At 37.3% G+C, this 15,953-nt stretch overlaps 1 protein-coding gene across 43 annotated transcripts in view; it reads right to left on the bottom strand.

Annotated features, from left to right (window-relative positions):
* NRXN3 (neurexin 3) overlaps positions 1-15,953 on the bottom strand; it is a 1,642,123-nt gene that overhangs the window by 383,639 nt on the left and 1,242,531 nt on the right. For all 43 annotated transcript variants that reach the window (XR_014811220.1, XR_014811221.1, XR_014811222.1 and 40 more), the window contains one exon: positions 2,413-2,594. Coding sequence is in view for 37 of the 43 variants with exons in the window: in XM_084969910.1 (XP_084826036.1) it covers positions 2,413-2,594 (182 nt within the window). In the remaining 6 variants the exon portion in view is untranslated. The remainder of the gene's footprint in view (positions 1-2,412; positions 2,595-15,953) is intronic.

Genomic DNA, 15,953 nt, shown 5'->3' with positions numbered 1-15,953 from the left:
TCTTAAACTCTGACCTCAGTGTTTATCACGTGTTCCTTACATTTCTATGAGGACATTCAAAGCCTAGGACAGTGGTCACCAAAGGACTGTTTGCAGCCTGTTCTTATACATACATTTTTATTGGAATAGAGTCACACACAGTTTCTATCTCTGGTAGATACCAGAGACAATCCACTAGAGAATTAAAAAAAAAGGTTTGAAATCATTAACCCCATAAAACGGCCCCATGCTTAAGAAGGCCACAGACACATCAGGTCCATTCAGGAATGGTGTGGTTTCTTCACATGGTAGGGTCTCTTTTCCTTTTCTCTAAAAGTATTATATGGCATTTCCTAACCCAAGCTCTGAAGGACAATCTATTGGAATGTTTTAGAATGTTTAAACAATGATAATGACATTGGAATAAGGGGTAAGTCCATAAGGAGGGGGAGGGTGTCTCTTCTCTTTTTGGTGTAAAGTTTCTTGTATTTCTGCTTTGAAGAATTAAAGTGGAATGCTTTGGTTTCTCCTAGAAGTTTCCAGGGTCCTCACGTCTATTTTACAAAACACTGCCAACTGCAAGTAAACTAATAGAAAAGAAGAAAATGTTTCTCTTAAAAGTGAAGACGCTGTACGAATGGGAAGAAATGGATAAACTGGTAGCACATTATCTGATTGAAAAATGCTCGTGGCTGTGCCAAATCATATTTTTCTTAGTAAGTCACACTGAGTAAAAAAAGAAGATAAATCACCATGAAAATGCAAGTGAGCTGGTAATAATAGCCTAGTTATAGCTGCCATGAAATAGTCATTAAGTTATATGCAGCATAAATCTCATAGAGTTTTGTAAATTATGGTGGTTCATAGAGGCCAAATAAAGATAAACTGAACGAACGAACTATGACTGCCTTTCTCTGTGCTCCCTGGCGTGGCTTTTTGAAGTACGCTAGGGTTTCCTAAAGGATTTGAGGAAGCATTGAAGGCTCACAGCTCTCCCCAAGACCCCTCTTCTATGTTTTGAAGATGATCCTTTCTAACCAGGGCTTCCCTGTACTCCTAAGTACAGACTTGCCCTGCTCTGGCTCACTCCGAGATCAGACAGGCTTCCAGCTCAAGCCTTTTCTTTCCAGCTTTTCCTGTTTCCAAGGCATGCTGGACGCGTGGATGCTGGAGATGGGCACGGCTTCGAGGGCTGAGCTTACCACTGTGGCTCCAGCCAGCCACCTCCACTCCAGAGACCAGAGCTGAAATCTCACTCCGCTTTCCTCAGTCGATGGGCACACTGGCAAAAATCAGATTCAAAGATTCCCCAGCAAATGTCCCTTCTCCTCCTTTCTGGAGGTTGGTGATAATCCCCAGTTGATTTTTCCTCTTAACTGCCTTTTCCCCCTGCTATTTAAACTGAATTCTTATTGCTCCAAATTAAATCCATTCTTTCTAGCCTTGTCATTGCTAACTAATGAGAACAATTCCTCTCTTTACTCTTGGTGGCTGCACTCTGGGTACTTATGGATGAGAATCATATCTTTCTTTAGCCTACTTTCTTAACTGCAGACTGCACAGGTGATAAAATGGGTTAATTGTTGCTATAAAAATATTTTCTATCCTCATAACGCAGTAATTTTTTCCTCCAAATCATTTTAATTTCTTAGAATTGCTCCATGTTCCTAATGATCTGCTGTGAATGAGGGCGCAGTCTTATTGGGTTTATACCTACCAGCAAAATGTTGGAAATACAACACACATGAAGACACCAACTCTTGGTTATTGCACAGTTTCTTTCTGCCCCATCTAGTCTAGCCCCATTTTCTTTCACTTGTTCTTTACATTACAAGGATGTCTGCAGGGTAGGGCAGGGTTCACCAAAGCACAGCCTACAGCCTGTTTTTATAAAAAAATTTTGATTGGAATGCAGTCACGCACGTTATGAAACAATGAATTGTCTATAGCTGCTTTCCCATTAACCACAGCAGTGTTGAGTAACTATGACAGAGACTGTAGGACCTGAAAAGCGCCAAATATTTTTATTTGGCTTTGCTGACTCCCCAACTTAGGAGATCTCTGACATCTGAGGTACCTTGCTACTTGCACTGGGTTAGGCTGAACCGTGCCAGGTCAATCTCATATTTACACCTAAGTCGTTTGTTAAATGTTTCAGGACAGGCCAAACTACAGAATAGGGAGAGGAGGCTGGACGGGGAGAGATTCAAATTTTCTATCTCTGAGGCACCCTCTAAGCATCAAGGTTCATATCTGAAGGGGAGAATGAGGCAACGCACACCACCCTTTGGACATGGCTCCAACACACTAAGGTAGCATGATACACGTGTGCGCCTTTGCCGTGTCTATCTAGAATGTTCCACTGCATATATCTGACTCAGCAACTCAGACACCAGGAACACAAGAGAATCCAGGCCACAGCCGTGTACTCACTATGTGAAGCTGGAGGAAGTCCCCGAGGCCTGGGGCACTGTCTATGCGCACCAAGATGCCATCCTTCACGGTGGTGCTGAAGCCAACGGCCAGGCGGTCAGAGCGTGTGCTGGGCCTGTCGTTGGCCGGCCAGGTGTAGAGGATGAGGCCTCCGCTTTTCCCAAAGATGTACGTGGCGCCAGCTGCAAAAGCAAAGAGAGAGGGAGCCATCAGGACACCGTGTCACTCATTGCCAACAGGGGGTACACAGTTGAGACTCTACACAGAGAGCCAGGGAGAGGAAACAGCCCCCACGTGCCAATATTTGAGGACTGAGAGGGATGTCATCCAAGGCTGGAAAGACAGCTGCCACCTTGAGTTAAAGATGCAGGCAAAATGAGTTAATAACAAAGCAGGTGCCAGCGAGAGACACGGCTCGTATCTTCAGATCCTGCTGCCTGAGGCCAGAGGGCAAATTACAGCTGTGTCTGAGAGCTTTGCTACATGGTGACAAAAAATGCTGCCATCTTCTTCAATCTCTGAGGACAGGCATGCCCTAGGAAACTAGTTCCCCCATCTCTTAACTGTCAGAATGTTCTGGTCAGTGGCGCTAGGAGCATTTCCAGGGCTACCTCGCAGAACTGAAGGTAATGTGGAAATCCAAAGCCATTATTCCTTTCACATCTGTACCTTCTACCACCTCCACAGAAAAGAAAGCCTGAGAAAACCAAGATACGTGACTCAAAGCATTTGCCTTTTTCACTCTATGTTGCCATTAAAAAAAAAAAAAAGAAAGAAAAAGTGATAAAACTGAATTCCAGGGGTCTTTAAAAAACAACTCTATTTTTTTTTCCCCTAGTGATGTTATTTATCTGGTAGTCTATAATTCATTTCCAGCTCCTTTCCAGATTAAATTTCAAAAATAAGATATTGGGCAGATAGAAAAATAACTCAGTTTAATGAATTTTGATCATGACAAACCCCATCATAGTGGGTTTATCCATGTTTTAACATTTACTTGTGTTTTAGCTTTTGTAATTTATAAACCCAGGGGTTAGTAAGAATGTATTAATTTTAAAATACTTCAAAAACAAGAAGGACAAAAATGAAGAAAATATTTACACTTCATAAATTTAAAAAGTTTATTAAAAAAAAGTTTTTACATCTGAATTGAGGAAAAACATGCAGATTCAGTAGCGAGAACAGACTGCACCACTGTAGTTTTTTTTGATTGCGTGTGTATCACCCATAGTGAGCAGTTCCATATGTCACTTATCTCAAAGTTCATTGAACATCTGACACCAAGATTTTCTTGTGTGTTTCCAAGTGAATATAGTCTAATCCTTGAAACTATGTTAATGTCACATTAGACAAGCATTCCTATATATCTAGCATTTACTAAAAACCTCAAGCACTGGTCTACATTTAGTGTACACAGGATATTGGGTTGAATTATGTTGTATGAAGAAGAAATGAGTTATGCAGCTTGTTTAGAAATAATATAATAAGCTGCTATGAGGTGAGAATTAGGAGCATATGTCATATGTCATCCTTTTATTTTATTTTTTACAGCATTAAGCAAGCCACTCTGTAGTCTGAGGCATATAGAGTCTAATATGTCCTCTTTGAAAGATCACTATTCTAGCTGTTCCAATATGCTCCATTTGTGTATTGCATGTAACATAATGTTATTTTCCTTTTATGAATTTCTCAGTTCTTAAGGGGTGGTATCTGAAAAGTCCTCCATAGTCATTTGGAGAATTAGGGATTATGGAATGGAAAGTTTATGTTTAATTCCATATGCAAAACAATGCTTGTTCCCTACTATCCACAAACACCCTCAAAGCTTCTTAAAATTAGAAATGTGGATATAATGATTTACGCTTGATATCTCTCCATCTGTGAGGAATTTAGATAATTCCCTTTCCATAGATGATTACAAATGTCATCACCAGTCCCTTTATTCTTTATTTGGAAAACTGAAGGTTACTCGGTGATTAATGTATAGGATCACCTTAAATACAAATCAGCCTGTGACATTTTGGGGCAATTTATAAAATCTTACTTTATTCCACCCTAAGTATGTAGCGTGTTCTGCTACAGAAATAAATTCATACCCTATCAGGAACTAATTTTGTCGCTATAAAAAAACACGTAAAAAGTTGAGAACAGCAACAGGTACTTTACAGTTTGCAAAGCCTTTTCAAATTTATTATCTGGATCTTCTCAACAGTTCTATCAAATATTTTATTTGTTAACACTATTTGGAAATAGAGACTTAAATATTTGACTTAAATAAGAGGCACTTCCTTTATGTCTTCGCCTTAACCCTCTTGCCTCCAAAAGGCTGGCTTTACTGTATGCTAATCATTGCTTAATAATATCATTCTACAATAAACTACACCAACAGTGCAAAGTTGACTGTACTTCATTCTTTTCACAGCTTTTCATAAGACCAAAAGAGAATGATAATAAAGCCACAGACCCCAAATCTGGCATGTTTTCAAAAGCTAATCTGGCTTTCTCACCACACAAATAATTTAACAAACCTTCGACTCCACTTACATTTTTTGCCCACTGTCCAGTTCAGTAATTCCCAATATAAAGAATATAAAGATGAAGAGCATTTTAAATAAATATAGAACTTCTATATATAGTGGTTAGAAAGTCACTGTGACTTCAGTTTTTAAATAAGCAAAGAACAAAACTACATCATGATGATATTAGGATAAATAGAAAATCTGATTTAAACATTATCTTTATTACTTCTTTTGTTTTGAATTTAGGGTGTCACCATGTTAGATAATTCTAACTTTACAGGGGAAAAGAGTATAAAAGGTACAAAGGCCTTGGCATGTGGCTTATTCTGCTATGTAGAAATAAATATTAAAATATATTCTTGGTACTGAATTTACCAGTAACTGTGACTAAAGACCTTGAATTCTCCCATAGTCCAATGTTGGCTTTAGAAAGGAAGTTAATTAATAGTTATAACCCTCTATTCTGATAATCTGTTATTTTTTTCTTCTTTAGTTAGCTTTGCTATCTTGCATGGCTTTTAAAGATAAATTCATGCTTTCTGTTAATTTTAATATAAAATGCCTAGAGTTCCAGGGGGAACATAGAATTATTTTGCTTTACATTTTCAAATTAAAAAGTTAATTTGTTATTTTTAAATGTGGATTACAAGCCAACTTTTGAGGAACGTCCCAGGAACCATAATACTCCTCTTTAATCCATTAAAGATTTTTACTTCTAAGCCATGCATTACCACATCACATGCTTTCCACCCTGAGAAAGAGCCTAGCAATTCTGATTGCTGGTTTCTCACTGTGCTCAGTATGCTGGGGCTAAGATCCTGCCACATTTATTAATAATCAGAACCATGTAAATTTCCTGCTTGCAAGCAGAAAGAGATTAATGCAACTGAAAAAAAAAATGCTGCAGTGGCATCTTGGCCATTTAACACTGCAGGATTTGCAAGTTTGCAAGCAGCTGAGGTTGCTTTGCTGAGTTCCAACCAATGTGGCATTTCAGGAATGGAATCTCCATACTGCCACCATTAGCCATGATAAGGTGGATACACTGTATCATCAGAAAGTCAACAAGCATGACATACTATTTAACCAACAACTTTTGTCTCCAAAGCACCCAAAACAGGTTTGGCTGTTGTTTCCACAATTGCTAGCCCTTTACTGGGATGGAGCTGACGGTGATGTTAGGAGATTATCAATAGGAATAGAATCGTGGTCCTGTTTAATATTTACATTAGATGTAAAAACAATATACATACATACATATATGTGTGTGTGTGCATACACATGTGCACGTTTGTGTGTATGTGTACATATGCATGTGTACAAAACCCACAAAAATTTAGTTAGAAAATACAACAGATTGTCTAGAATTAGTTTATTTCCCCATCAGATAATTACTGATAAAACAACTTTAGAAAAGCATTGAAATAGAACAGTTGTCTATTTAAATTAAAAAAAAATCAGCTTTTTATCTGAAATAATTTTCAGTTGATGTTAAAAATGGGAACAAGTTTGGAAGCATCTCCCAGGGGAGGCTTTAGAGAGTTAAAGAGAACTAGATAATTTACTGCTGGAAAAGTGTAGCAGGTGGAGAAATAAACTAATAAGTTTTGGCATGAAAACCATCTGGTGGTAAATCAGTATAAGAAACAAGACATCAGACCCTTCTCTGGTGCTCTATGACCACTGCTTGATAATTTAGTATAAAATATCATGGCACCAAGGTATGTCTGCCTTCCTCTATTATATCGGGTTCTTGTTCCTTATTTCTATTTTATTACTTTTTCATCAACCTTAATTCACATTTGTATTCTTTATTGTAAATTGGTAAATCCTTTTAGAAAACAGATTACCCATGACATAAAATATATTATTCCAGTAGATGCAGCTATTGTTATTAATTTAAAATTATCTTTGATTCATGTAAATTACCACACAGATAGTAAAACCAAAATGGAAAGACTTTGAAAATGACAAATTCCTCTTCTAGCAAATGAAGATAAAGATCAAGGATCTTGTAATAACTGATGACCTGAAAAACAGTTTCTAAATTTCTTTTACATATTTAGTTTGCTCTGTGGTTCCCCCTCATGCACACCCCTGGCTCTTTTGGGAGTGTTTCTACCAGCAGGGCCTTATTATTTTCATTGCTTTGGATGGTGTTCAAATTGCTTTCCTTGGGAGTATCGCATTTGCTGTCTCTTTCCCCCATGCCCACTGAAGTATTAATAGCAAATAATTTTGTTACTGTTTTAATAGAAAAGAAACTGGGGGCTCAAAGAGATTAAATGACTTGATTTGGTGTTAAGTGGTGGAAGGGAGAGTAGAACCAGAACTTCCTTTTCTAGTTTCTGCCTTCTTCTCTCCTCCTCACGGTGTCCCGCTTACCCATGGCAGGGACGTAACTTCCCTAAAGGAATTCCTGGAGACCAAGAATTCAAGAGGGAGAAGCGGAGGGTGAACAACAGATGAAAACACCAAACAGCAAAATCTCTGCATTACAGCGGGAGCCACAGGGGAATATAAAATAAGTGATACAGATTTTAGAAACAGCCAAGCAATGTATTTATTTAACGGATGGTTTATGATGATCTATTTTGTCTACTCTGGAAATTTTAAAGTAAACACCAAAACCGATGATAAGCTAGCCTTCAATAAAGCAAAACTGAAGGGACCGAACATTAAGAGAGAAATTTCACCTACTTTAAAGAACATCCTTTATCTTTGGTAAAGAAATGATCAGATTTACTGCTCAGCTAACTGAGAAACTGACAACATTACCTGAGTCGAATACATCATCAGGGAGATCCAAGCCCGATTTCTTAAAGGATGCTCAGGCAAGGTAAGGGCTCTCTCTATGTGGGACCATTTCTTCCCTTTTTTTTTTTTTGGTTCACAAATGTTTATGGCAGGATAATTTAGAATAGACAAAAAGTGGAAACAATCCAAATGTCCATCAACGGGTAAGTGGATTGATAAAATGCATATCTATATAACAAAATACTATTCAGCATAAAAAGTAGTACCAAACAGGCTACAACATGGGTGCATCTTGAAAATATGCTAAGTGAAAGAAGTCAGTCCCAAAGGACAGCATCCTGGATGATGGCATTTGTATGAAATGTCCAGAATTGGCATAACCATAGAGACAGAAAGCCACCAATATGCTGCAGTTGGGGGAAAGGGGAATTGATGTGGTGAACTCTGTGAATATACTAAAAACCACTTTAAATGGGTGAAAAGTATGCTACATGAATTATATCTCAAATCTGCTATTAAAAAAAGAAATATAGGAGTTCCCGTTGTGGCGCAGAGGAATCGAATCCAACTAGAAACCATGAGGTTGAGGGTTTGATCTCTGGCCTCGCTCAGTGGGTTAAGGATCCAGTGTTGCCGTGAGCTGTGGTGTAGGTCACAGACATGGCTCGGATCCTGCATTGCTGTGGCTCTGGCGTAGGCTGGCGTCGGTAGCTCTGATTGGACCCCTAGCCTGGGAACCTCCATATGCCATGTGTGTGGCCTTAAAAAGACAAAAAGATAAAAAAAAATATCTACCCATTTTTAAAGTTTGAACCTTATTTAAATAATATTTTAAAAAATTATGAACACCCTAAGATACTATGAAATAAGAATATTTAACTAGATGTTTGATTACATTAAGAAATTATGAGAGATAATCATGATAAAAAATTTACAAGTGAGATGATGTCTGGGATTTGCTTCAAGTAATGGTGCAAAGGAGAGGTGATAATCCAGATAAAACTAAGTTGCCCATGTCTTGATAACTGTTGACTATTGAGTTTATTTTTCTCTCTACCCCAGATAGAGACCCCTGTGATGCTGTGTGGCCCGGGGCAGTCCCAACCCTCTCTGTGCCTCAGAGTGCAGGAACGTACTCAGTCAGGCTCCCAGTTCCCCTGGTGCTGTCTCCATTGGCTCCCACCTCCCTGACACCTTTCCTTATAGAAGCTCAGGTTCTACCTTTTGCACACTTCGCCAAGTTTTAACCAGTTTCCTGTTGCTCTGTGCAGACACTCTCAACCCTACCTTGAGTCTTTCCTTCTGCCCACCTCCCTCCAAAATCGAGTTCACAGTTATTTGTCGACCTGACGAATATTCAAAGTATGCCTGCTGGCACATGCACTGGAGACCTGGAGGGACAACATGCCCAGGTCCAAGGTGCAGTGGGGGCTGGGAAGTTTGGAAAAGCAGTGAACCATTTAAGGACAGAGGCAACTCTGGATGCAAGAGAGCCTGCTCACCGAAGGTGAAGGCTTCCGGAGGGATCGATGCCCGAAGAAATGCCTGGCTCAATCTCAGACAAGTCTTCAGTGCCCCAGCATTGGACTCCATGTCTGTGTGCTCAGCATGCTACTGGCTCCCACACGTGCCTTTTTTGGAACACTCTGCATTTTCTGAGTCCAGGTAGAGAGAGCTTTGAGGCCACCTCCACCCAAACCCCAGGAAGAGTGCATAGCACCTCCTGTCCCTCGCATTACCCCCTTGCCTCGGCACCTCTTCCGCTTTCTTAAAGAAAGAAGGATTAAGACCAAAGGGCATTAAGCCATTAAATGCAGAAGCAACATTTCAGAGTGTACCCCTCTATTAGAGACAGATTATACAATGCTTTATACATTGAAATTGACCTAGAAATAAAGCTTCCAGAGACATACTTGAATTTCCTTTTGTTTAAAAGTATTTTCATAAGCTCATTTTTTTTTTCCTTTGGGGCAAATATTTCTTTCACAAAGCTTTGGTAGTGCTTTACAATGCTAACTATAATACTAAATACTAGTGTTAATAATCATAATAGCCACACATATGAATCACTTATTATATAGTATAGTATACAATAATATTTCAAATTCCTATGCCTTTCACTTCAGACGTTGTTGCTGTATTAGTTAGTTAGGGCTGCCATAACAAGGTACCACAGACTAGGTGACTTAAAAAACAGAAATTTACTCTCTTACTTTTCTGGAGGCTAGAATTTTGAGATCAAAGTGTCAGCAGGGTTGGTTTCTTCAAGGCCTCTCTCCTTGGCCTGAAAATGGCCTTCTCCCTGTGTCATCACAAGCCTACCCTCTGTATCCATCTGCATCCTAACTTCCTCTTCTCATAAGGACACCATTCCTATTGGATTAGAGCCCACCCTAATGACCTCATTTAAACTCAATTACCTCTTTAGAGACTATTTCCAATTACAGTTACATTCTATGCTGTACTAGGGGTTATAACTTCAACATACAAATTTTGAGGGGACACAATTCAGACCATAACAGTCACTATTTCAGTTTTAAAGATGAGGAAAAGTATAGAATAAGGTTAAAGCAAAACAAAACAAACAAAAAAACTAGACCCAAGATCTAAAGGAATCAGGGATTTAATCCAGATCTATCCAATTTAACAATCCACATTTTTTTTTATTATTTTGCCAAGCTGTATCCCTAACATGTTTCCTTTTACTTTACCTAGGTAGCTGCATGGGGTGAGGACAGTGATGGAGAGAAGACAGTGGCTTGCTAATATGGGGCAAACAAATAAAATCAAAGAAACAACAGCAAACAAGATTGAAACTCAATTCCCACACAGTGGAAATGGCAGTTGATGGCTGATCATTCTGATCATTTCAACTTTCTTAAATGACACTGGCTTATTTAATAGGAAGCTGTCCTCTATCAAGTATATAAGGCAAGGTCAGACAATAGCTGACTCCTGACTAATTACACAACACTCACAAAACTCTAAATTACGAAGGGTGGACTCTATAATAAGGTTTATTTTAGAGATTAAACCTCAGACAACTTAACATAATCAAGCTAGTTTCTTCTTCTTCTTTTCTTTTTCTTTTTTTTTTTTTTGGTCTTTTTAGGGGCTGTGGATTCGGAGCTGCAGCCACCAGCCTACACCACAACCGCAGCAACTACGGGATCTGAGCTGCATCTGTGACCTACATCAAGGCTCACTGCAATGCCAGATCCCCCCCCTCCTCTGAGCGAGGCTAGGGATTGAACCTACATCCTCACGGATACTAGTCGGATTCATTACCACTGAGTCAAGATGGGAACTCCACCAAGCTAATTTCTTATATAGCAAAACAAAATAAACCCTAGAATTGCCCAGCATTCTGGTTTTAAGAAAGCAAATACTGTTTTATTGTCAAACAAAATAAAAATCCACAACTCTTCTGAACCATGAGCTCTTGAAGGACAGGGTTGTTTAATTTATTTCTCTATCAACACTATGAATGCTCAGGAAAGAAATGCTGCTGAATTAATCAATAAAACTTGGCTTACCTATACTTTCATATCTTCACACTGTCATTCAGGCATCTGCCCATTAATCCATCTCAGATTTTTGTCATTTCATCTCAATGTAGAAATATTTTATAAATACTCATCAATTAGGATTCACAACATCTCCTACGACGGAGTAGCTTCCAATTTATAAAAGAAATCTAACTGCAAAGACATGTGAATGATTTTTCTTGGGTGAATTTTTGGCAGGCAGAGATAAGAAAATCACACCCACTTTTAGTCAAATTGTTTTATGTTACCCTTCAGTTCCTAAATTACATCGAAAACTGTTTTTAGTATATGTATTTCATATATACATACATATTATATGCATATAAATATATCTCAGATTTGACAAGAATACACACTAGAAAAGCAAAGTAACATATTTAAGAATCGCAATGTTATCACTCTGTTTTACAGAGTAGTAACTAAGTGCAAAGGCTGTATGTACATTTTGTCCTTAGGCAAAATATAAATGAATGAAAAGAAAAATAAAAATGATCATTTTATAATTATTCATCAGCTTCTTCTGTAGCAGTTTTTTTGGAAACTTATTCCATCTGATGACATCTCTTGGGACATAGTTAGAATAAAAGGGAGGTTCGAAGTGCCTTTATCTGCCTCCTTTTCCTCCTTTTATTCCATAGCTTTGAAATGCCTTCTATAATAAGAGTAATCAAGGGATTTCCAAGTACTAAGAGTATTCTGTGAAAAAAAGAAAAAACAGACGAAGAGTAGTTGCTTATTTCCAGTGCTTTGCTTTAAATTCCTGATTTATATGGACTTCACACTTTCAAGGGGCCAGGGAATATAAACAGATGACTCTGTGGTATTGGTGGTTCTACTTCATAAAACCTGAAAAAGTTGGCTAATGTTTTTAAGAATAATGACTCTTGCTTCTATGAGACACATAGCTCTTAATCATAGAACCCATGCCCGAGTTAGGCAAAAGGAAGAAACTTCAACTATTAAGGTCTCTTCTCTCTATCTATCACAATCATTTATCTTCACTGTGCCCCAGCTGCCCAATGATTGAGAAGGTGGTAGTACCTCTCCTACCCACACACACCTCAGAAAATTGGAGGAAGGATCAAAATAACTATCAGGTATAATACACAGAACTCTCGCAATAGTTCAATAGTTCCATTTTAAAGTGATCACCTAAAAGTGAAGGGACTCCCCAAAGTTACTGTATCTGTAGGAGAATTCCATTCCTTTAGATGCCCAGCATATCTTCTCCCTTTATCTTGACACATTAAGCCACTTCAAATGGAAATTGCTGTTTCCTCCCAAACTAATCCTGTGATTTGACAGCTGGTTAGCTAAGTAAGGCATAGTACGTAATTAACCCCAGTTGGACCAATCAGAGCCTATCACTAAATTTTTTTGTAACCCAGAGCCAGAAAAACACTCTGTTAAGTCCTCCTTCAGTGATAAAGTTATGCCACGAGAGGCACACAGCTGCCATGGCCATATGTCCCACCATGGGAAAGGCCCAAAGGGTGAAGTCAAACTGTTGAGTCAAGTGTTGGACACAGAGAGAAAATCTTATTTTTTGAGTACTTGGGTTTTAATGGTTCCATGTTGTGAAGCTGTGCCTTGGTCTTATATGAAATTCTCAGTAGCTTTTTTTTTTTTTTTCAGTAACTTTTTTAGTCTAAGCTAGTTCATATTTTGCCCCTCACAACTAAACGAGACCTGGATAGTAACAAACTCTTAATAATTATCACAGTGCCTGGAACATGCAGGGACACAAAGCTTGTTAAGTGAATTAGCAAAGAATGGCCAAGATGAGGAACTGATGAGTTACCAAGGAATCTAAATCTAACTTTAATCTAAGCAAAGGCATCCATTCAATAATTCATATTCATTTCAAATGGGAGCACTTGGAAAACTAGTCATCTTCTTGCAGACAAAGAAATCCTTAATGATTTTCATAATCAGGTTATATATATAAACTATAGGACGATAATAGGACTATATTTACTAGTCCTATAAACTGCAGATAAAGCTTTACTCAGAAGAAAATGCCTGAGATGATAATAAAGGAAATAAACATGAGTGAACTGAACTTTCAACTTAAGGCACTATTAGAAAATAAAATAGAATTAATATCTCATATGTAATGAGTAATAAAAGCTGAAATTTACCTAACATATTTTTAAAATAATAGTTAAAAACTCCTAGGCGTGCTGTTTATTGATTGATTGATTTGGCCATGCCTGCGGCATGCTAAAGTTCCTGGGCCAGGGATCAAAGCTGAGCCACAGCAGTGACAATGCTAAGTCCTTAATCTCTATGTCACCAGGTAACTCCACAAAATTTGCAGTTTAAAATGGTTCACCCCTAAATAGCTGGAAATAAGAAAAACCAAAAGAGAAAAAATTGAATAATAGAAATTATAAAGGAAGTGTAACTATAGCTATAGGAAATACTAAAAATATAAAAGAATATTTCACACAATTTTAGAGAAATATATTTGAAAACTGAGGAAATTAATCATTTCTAGGAAAAATAATTTGCAAAAGGTTTCTAAGAAAAAGTAGAAACACTCAATAGACTAAATGACCACAGAAACCATTGGAAAGGTAATTCAAATTCTACTGTTTAAAAGATACAGGCCTTGATGAATTTATGGGTAGGTTTTATCCAAATTTCAAAGAAAAGATAATTCACAAATTATTCAAATTATTACCAGACTACAGGCAAGGTTAGATATCTCCCCCAATAAATTTATAAATCTAGCAAAATCTTAATACCAACATCTGAAAAATCTACAGCATAAAGACGGAACAAAACATTTTAGACTAATTGCGCTTGTGAATATTGATTCATGTTTCTTTCTGAATAGACTTTAATGGTATATTAAAAAAATAATACACCATTCCAGGAATAGGAGAAATAATGTATTTCAACAAAAAGGTATCTATTAGCAAAATTCATTGCATAACCTAGTTTACTTAGAATTAGAATTTTGTCCCCCCCAAAAAAAAACTTGAAAAAATTCAGCAGCCATTACTTCAATACTCCAAGTAAAATAATAATTGAAAAAAGTGTACTAAATGAGATAGAGACTATCAAAAACAAACTGCAGCATCGTATTAAATAATAAAATTATATAGCCTTTGCCATTAAAATCAGGAAGATCCTGATGTTCATTATCGCCATATTATTCAACAATATTTTCTAAGTGCTTACTAAACCAACAAAACGATAAAATGAAATAAGTTGTAAAATATGGGAACTAATACAATAACATTTAAAAGACATGATTGAATACATAAAATCCTAAACAACCCTTCTAAAATCTTAAAATTAATAAGATCAATTGAAAAGTTGGTCCAATAAATATAAATACACAAAAATCAATAGCTTATCACCCTTGGATAGATGGTCAAATGATTTTCAGCAAGGGTGCCAAGACCATTCAATGAAGAAATGACCATCTTTTCGATAAATGATGCTGGGAAAACGAAATACCGTATGCAAAAGAATGAAGATAGGTGCTTACCTTACACTGTATTAAAAAATTAATTCAAAATGCATCAAAGACCTAAGAGTAAGAGCTAAAACTATAAAATTCTTGGAAGAAAACATTAAGGAAAAAGCTCAGGACCTGGAATTTAGAAACAAGTTTTTGGATATGACACCAAAAGAACAGGCACAAAAGAAAGAAATAGAGGCATTCCTGTTGTGGCTCAGTGGAAATAAACCTGACTAGTATCCATAAGGATGCAAGTTTGATCCCTGGCCTTGCTCAGTGGGTAAAGGATCCAGCATTGCTTTGAGCTGTGGTGTAGGTCACAGACTTGGCTTGGATCCCACAGTTGCTGTGGCTGGTGGCTGCAGCTCCAGGGAATTTCCATATGCTGTATGTGCAGCCTTAAAGAGAAAAAAACAAAACGAAGCAAACAAAAAAATTAAAGTAGATAAGTTGGACTTCAAAATTAAAAATCTTGAACATTAAAGGGTACTATCCACAGATTGAAAAAGTAACTGACAAAACAGAAACAAATATTTGCAAATCATATATCTGATATGGAATTAATATCCAGAATATATAAAGTGTTCCTACAACTCAACAACAACAAATAACCTAATTAAAATATGGGCAAAGAGCTTGACTAGATATTTCTCCAAAGAAGGTATACAGATGCCAAGAAGCACATGAAAAGATCCTCAACATCGCTAATCATTAGGGAAATGCAAATTGAAATCACAATGAGATATCACTACATACTCATCAGGATGGCTATTACCAAAATAACAGAAAACAAGTGTTGACTTTTGGAGATATGGAGAAATTAGAACTAAGATGTGGAGAATTGGAACTCTTTTGCACTGCTAGTGGGAACGTAAAGTGGCATAACCACTATGGAAAACAGTATGACGCTTTTTCAAAGTTAAATGTAGAACTACCATGTGACCCAGGAATTTCATTTCTAAGTACATAACCAAAAGAACTGAAAGTAAAGACTCAATCAGACATTGTATACCAATGTTCATAGTAGTATTATTCATAATAGCCAAGAAGTGGTAACAACCCAGCTGTCTACTGACAGGTGAATAGATAAATAAAATAATGGTATACACACAATGGAATATTATTCAGCTTTGAAAAGGAATGGAATTCTGATATTTACTTGAAGATATTATGTTAAGTGAAATAAGCCAAATACAAAAGAACAGACGTTGCATAATTTTACGTACATGAGATACCTAGAAT

Source organism: Sus scrofa, chromosome 7, assembly GCF_054392235.1.
Source record: "Sus scrofa isolate SSC_HxYL_T2T_F1_AM1 chromosome 7, Sscrofa_HxYL_maternal_Yorkshire_Landrace_v2.0, whole genome shotgun sequence".
Classification (NCBI taxonomy): Eukaryota; Metazoa; Chordata; class Mammalia; order Artiodactyla; family Suidae; genus Sus; species Sus scrofa.
Note: the sequence above shows the minus strand (reverse complement) of the source record. Positions and strands in the feature narration are given on the sequence as shown.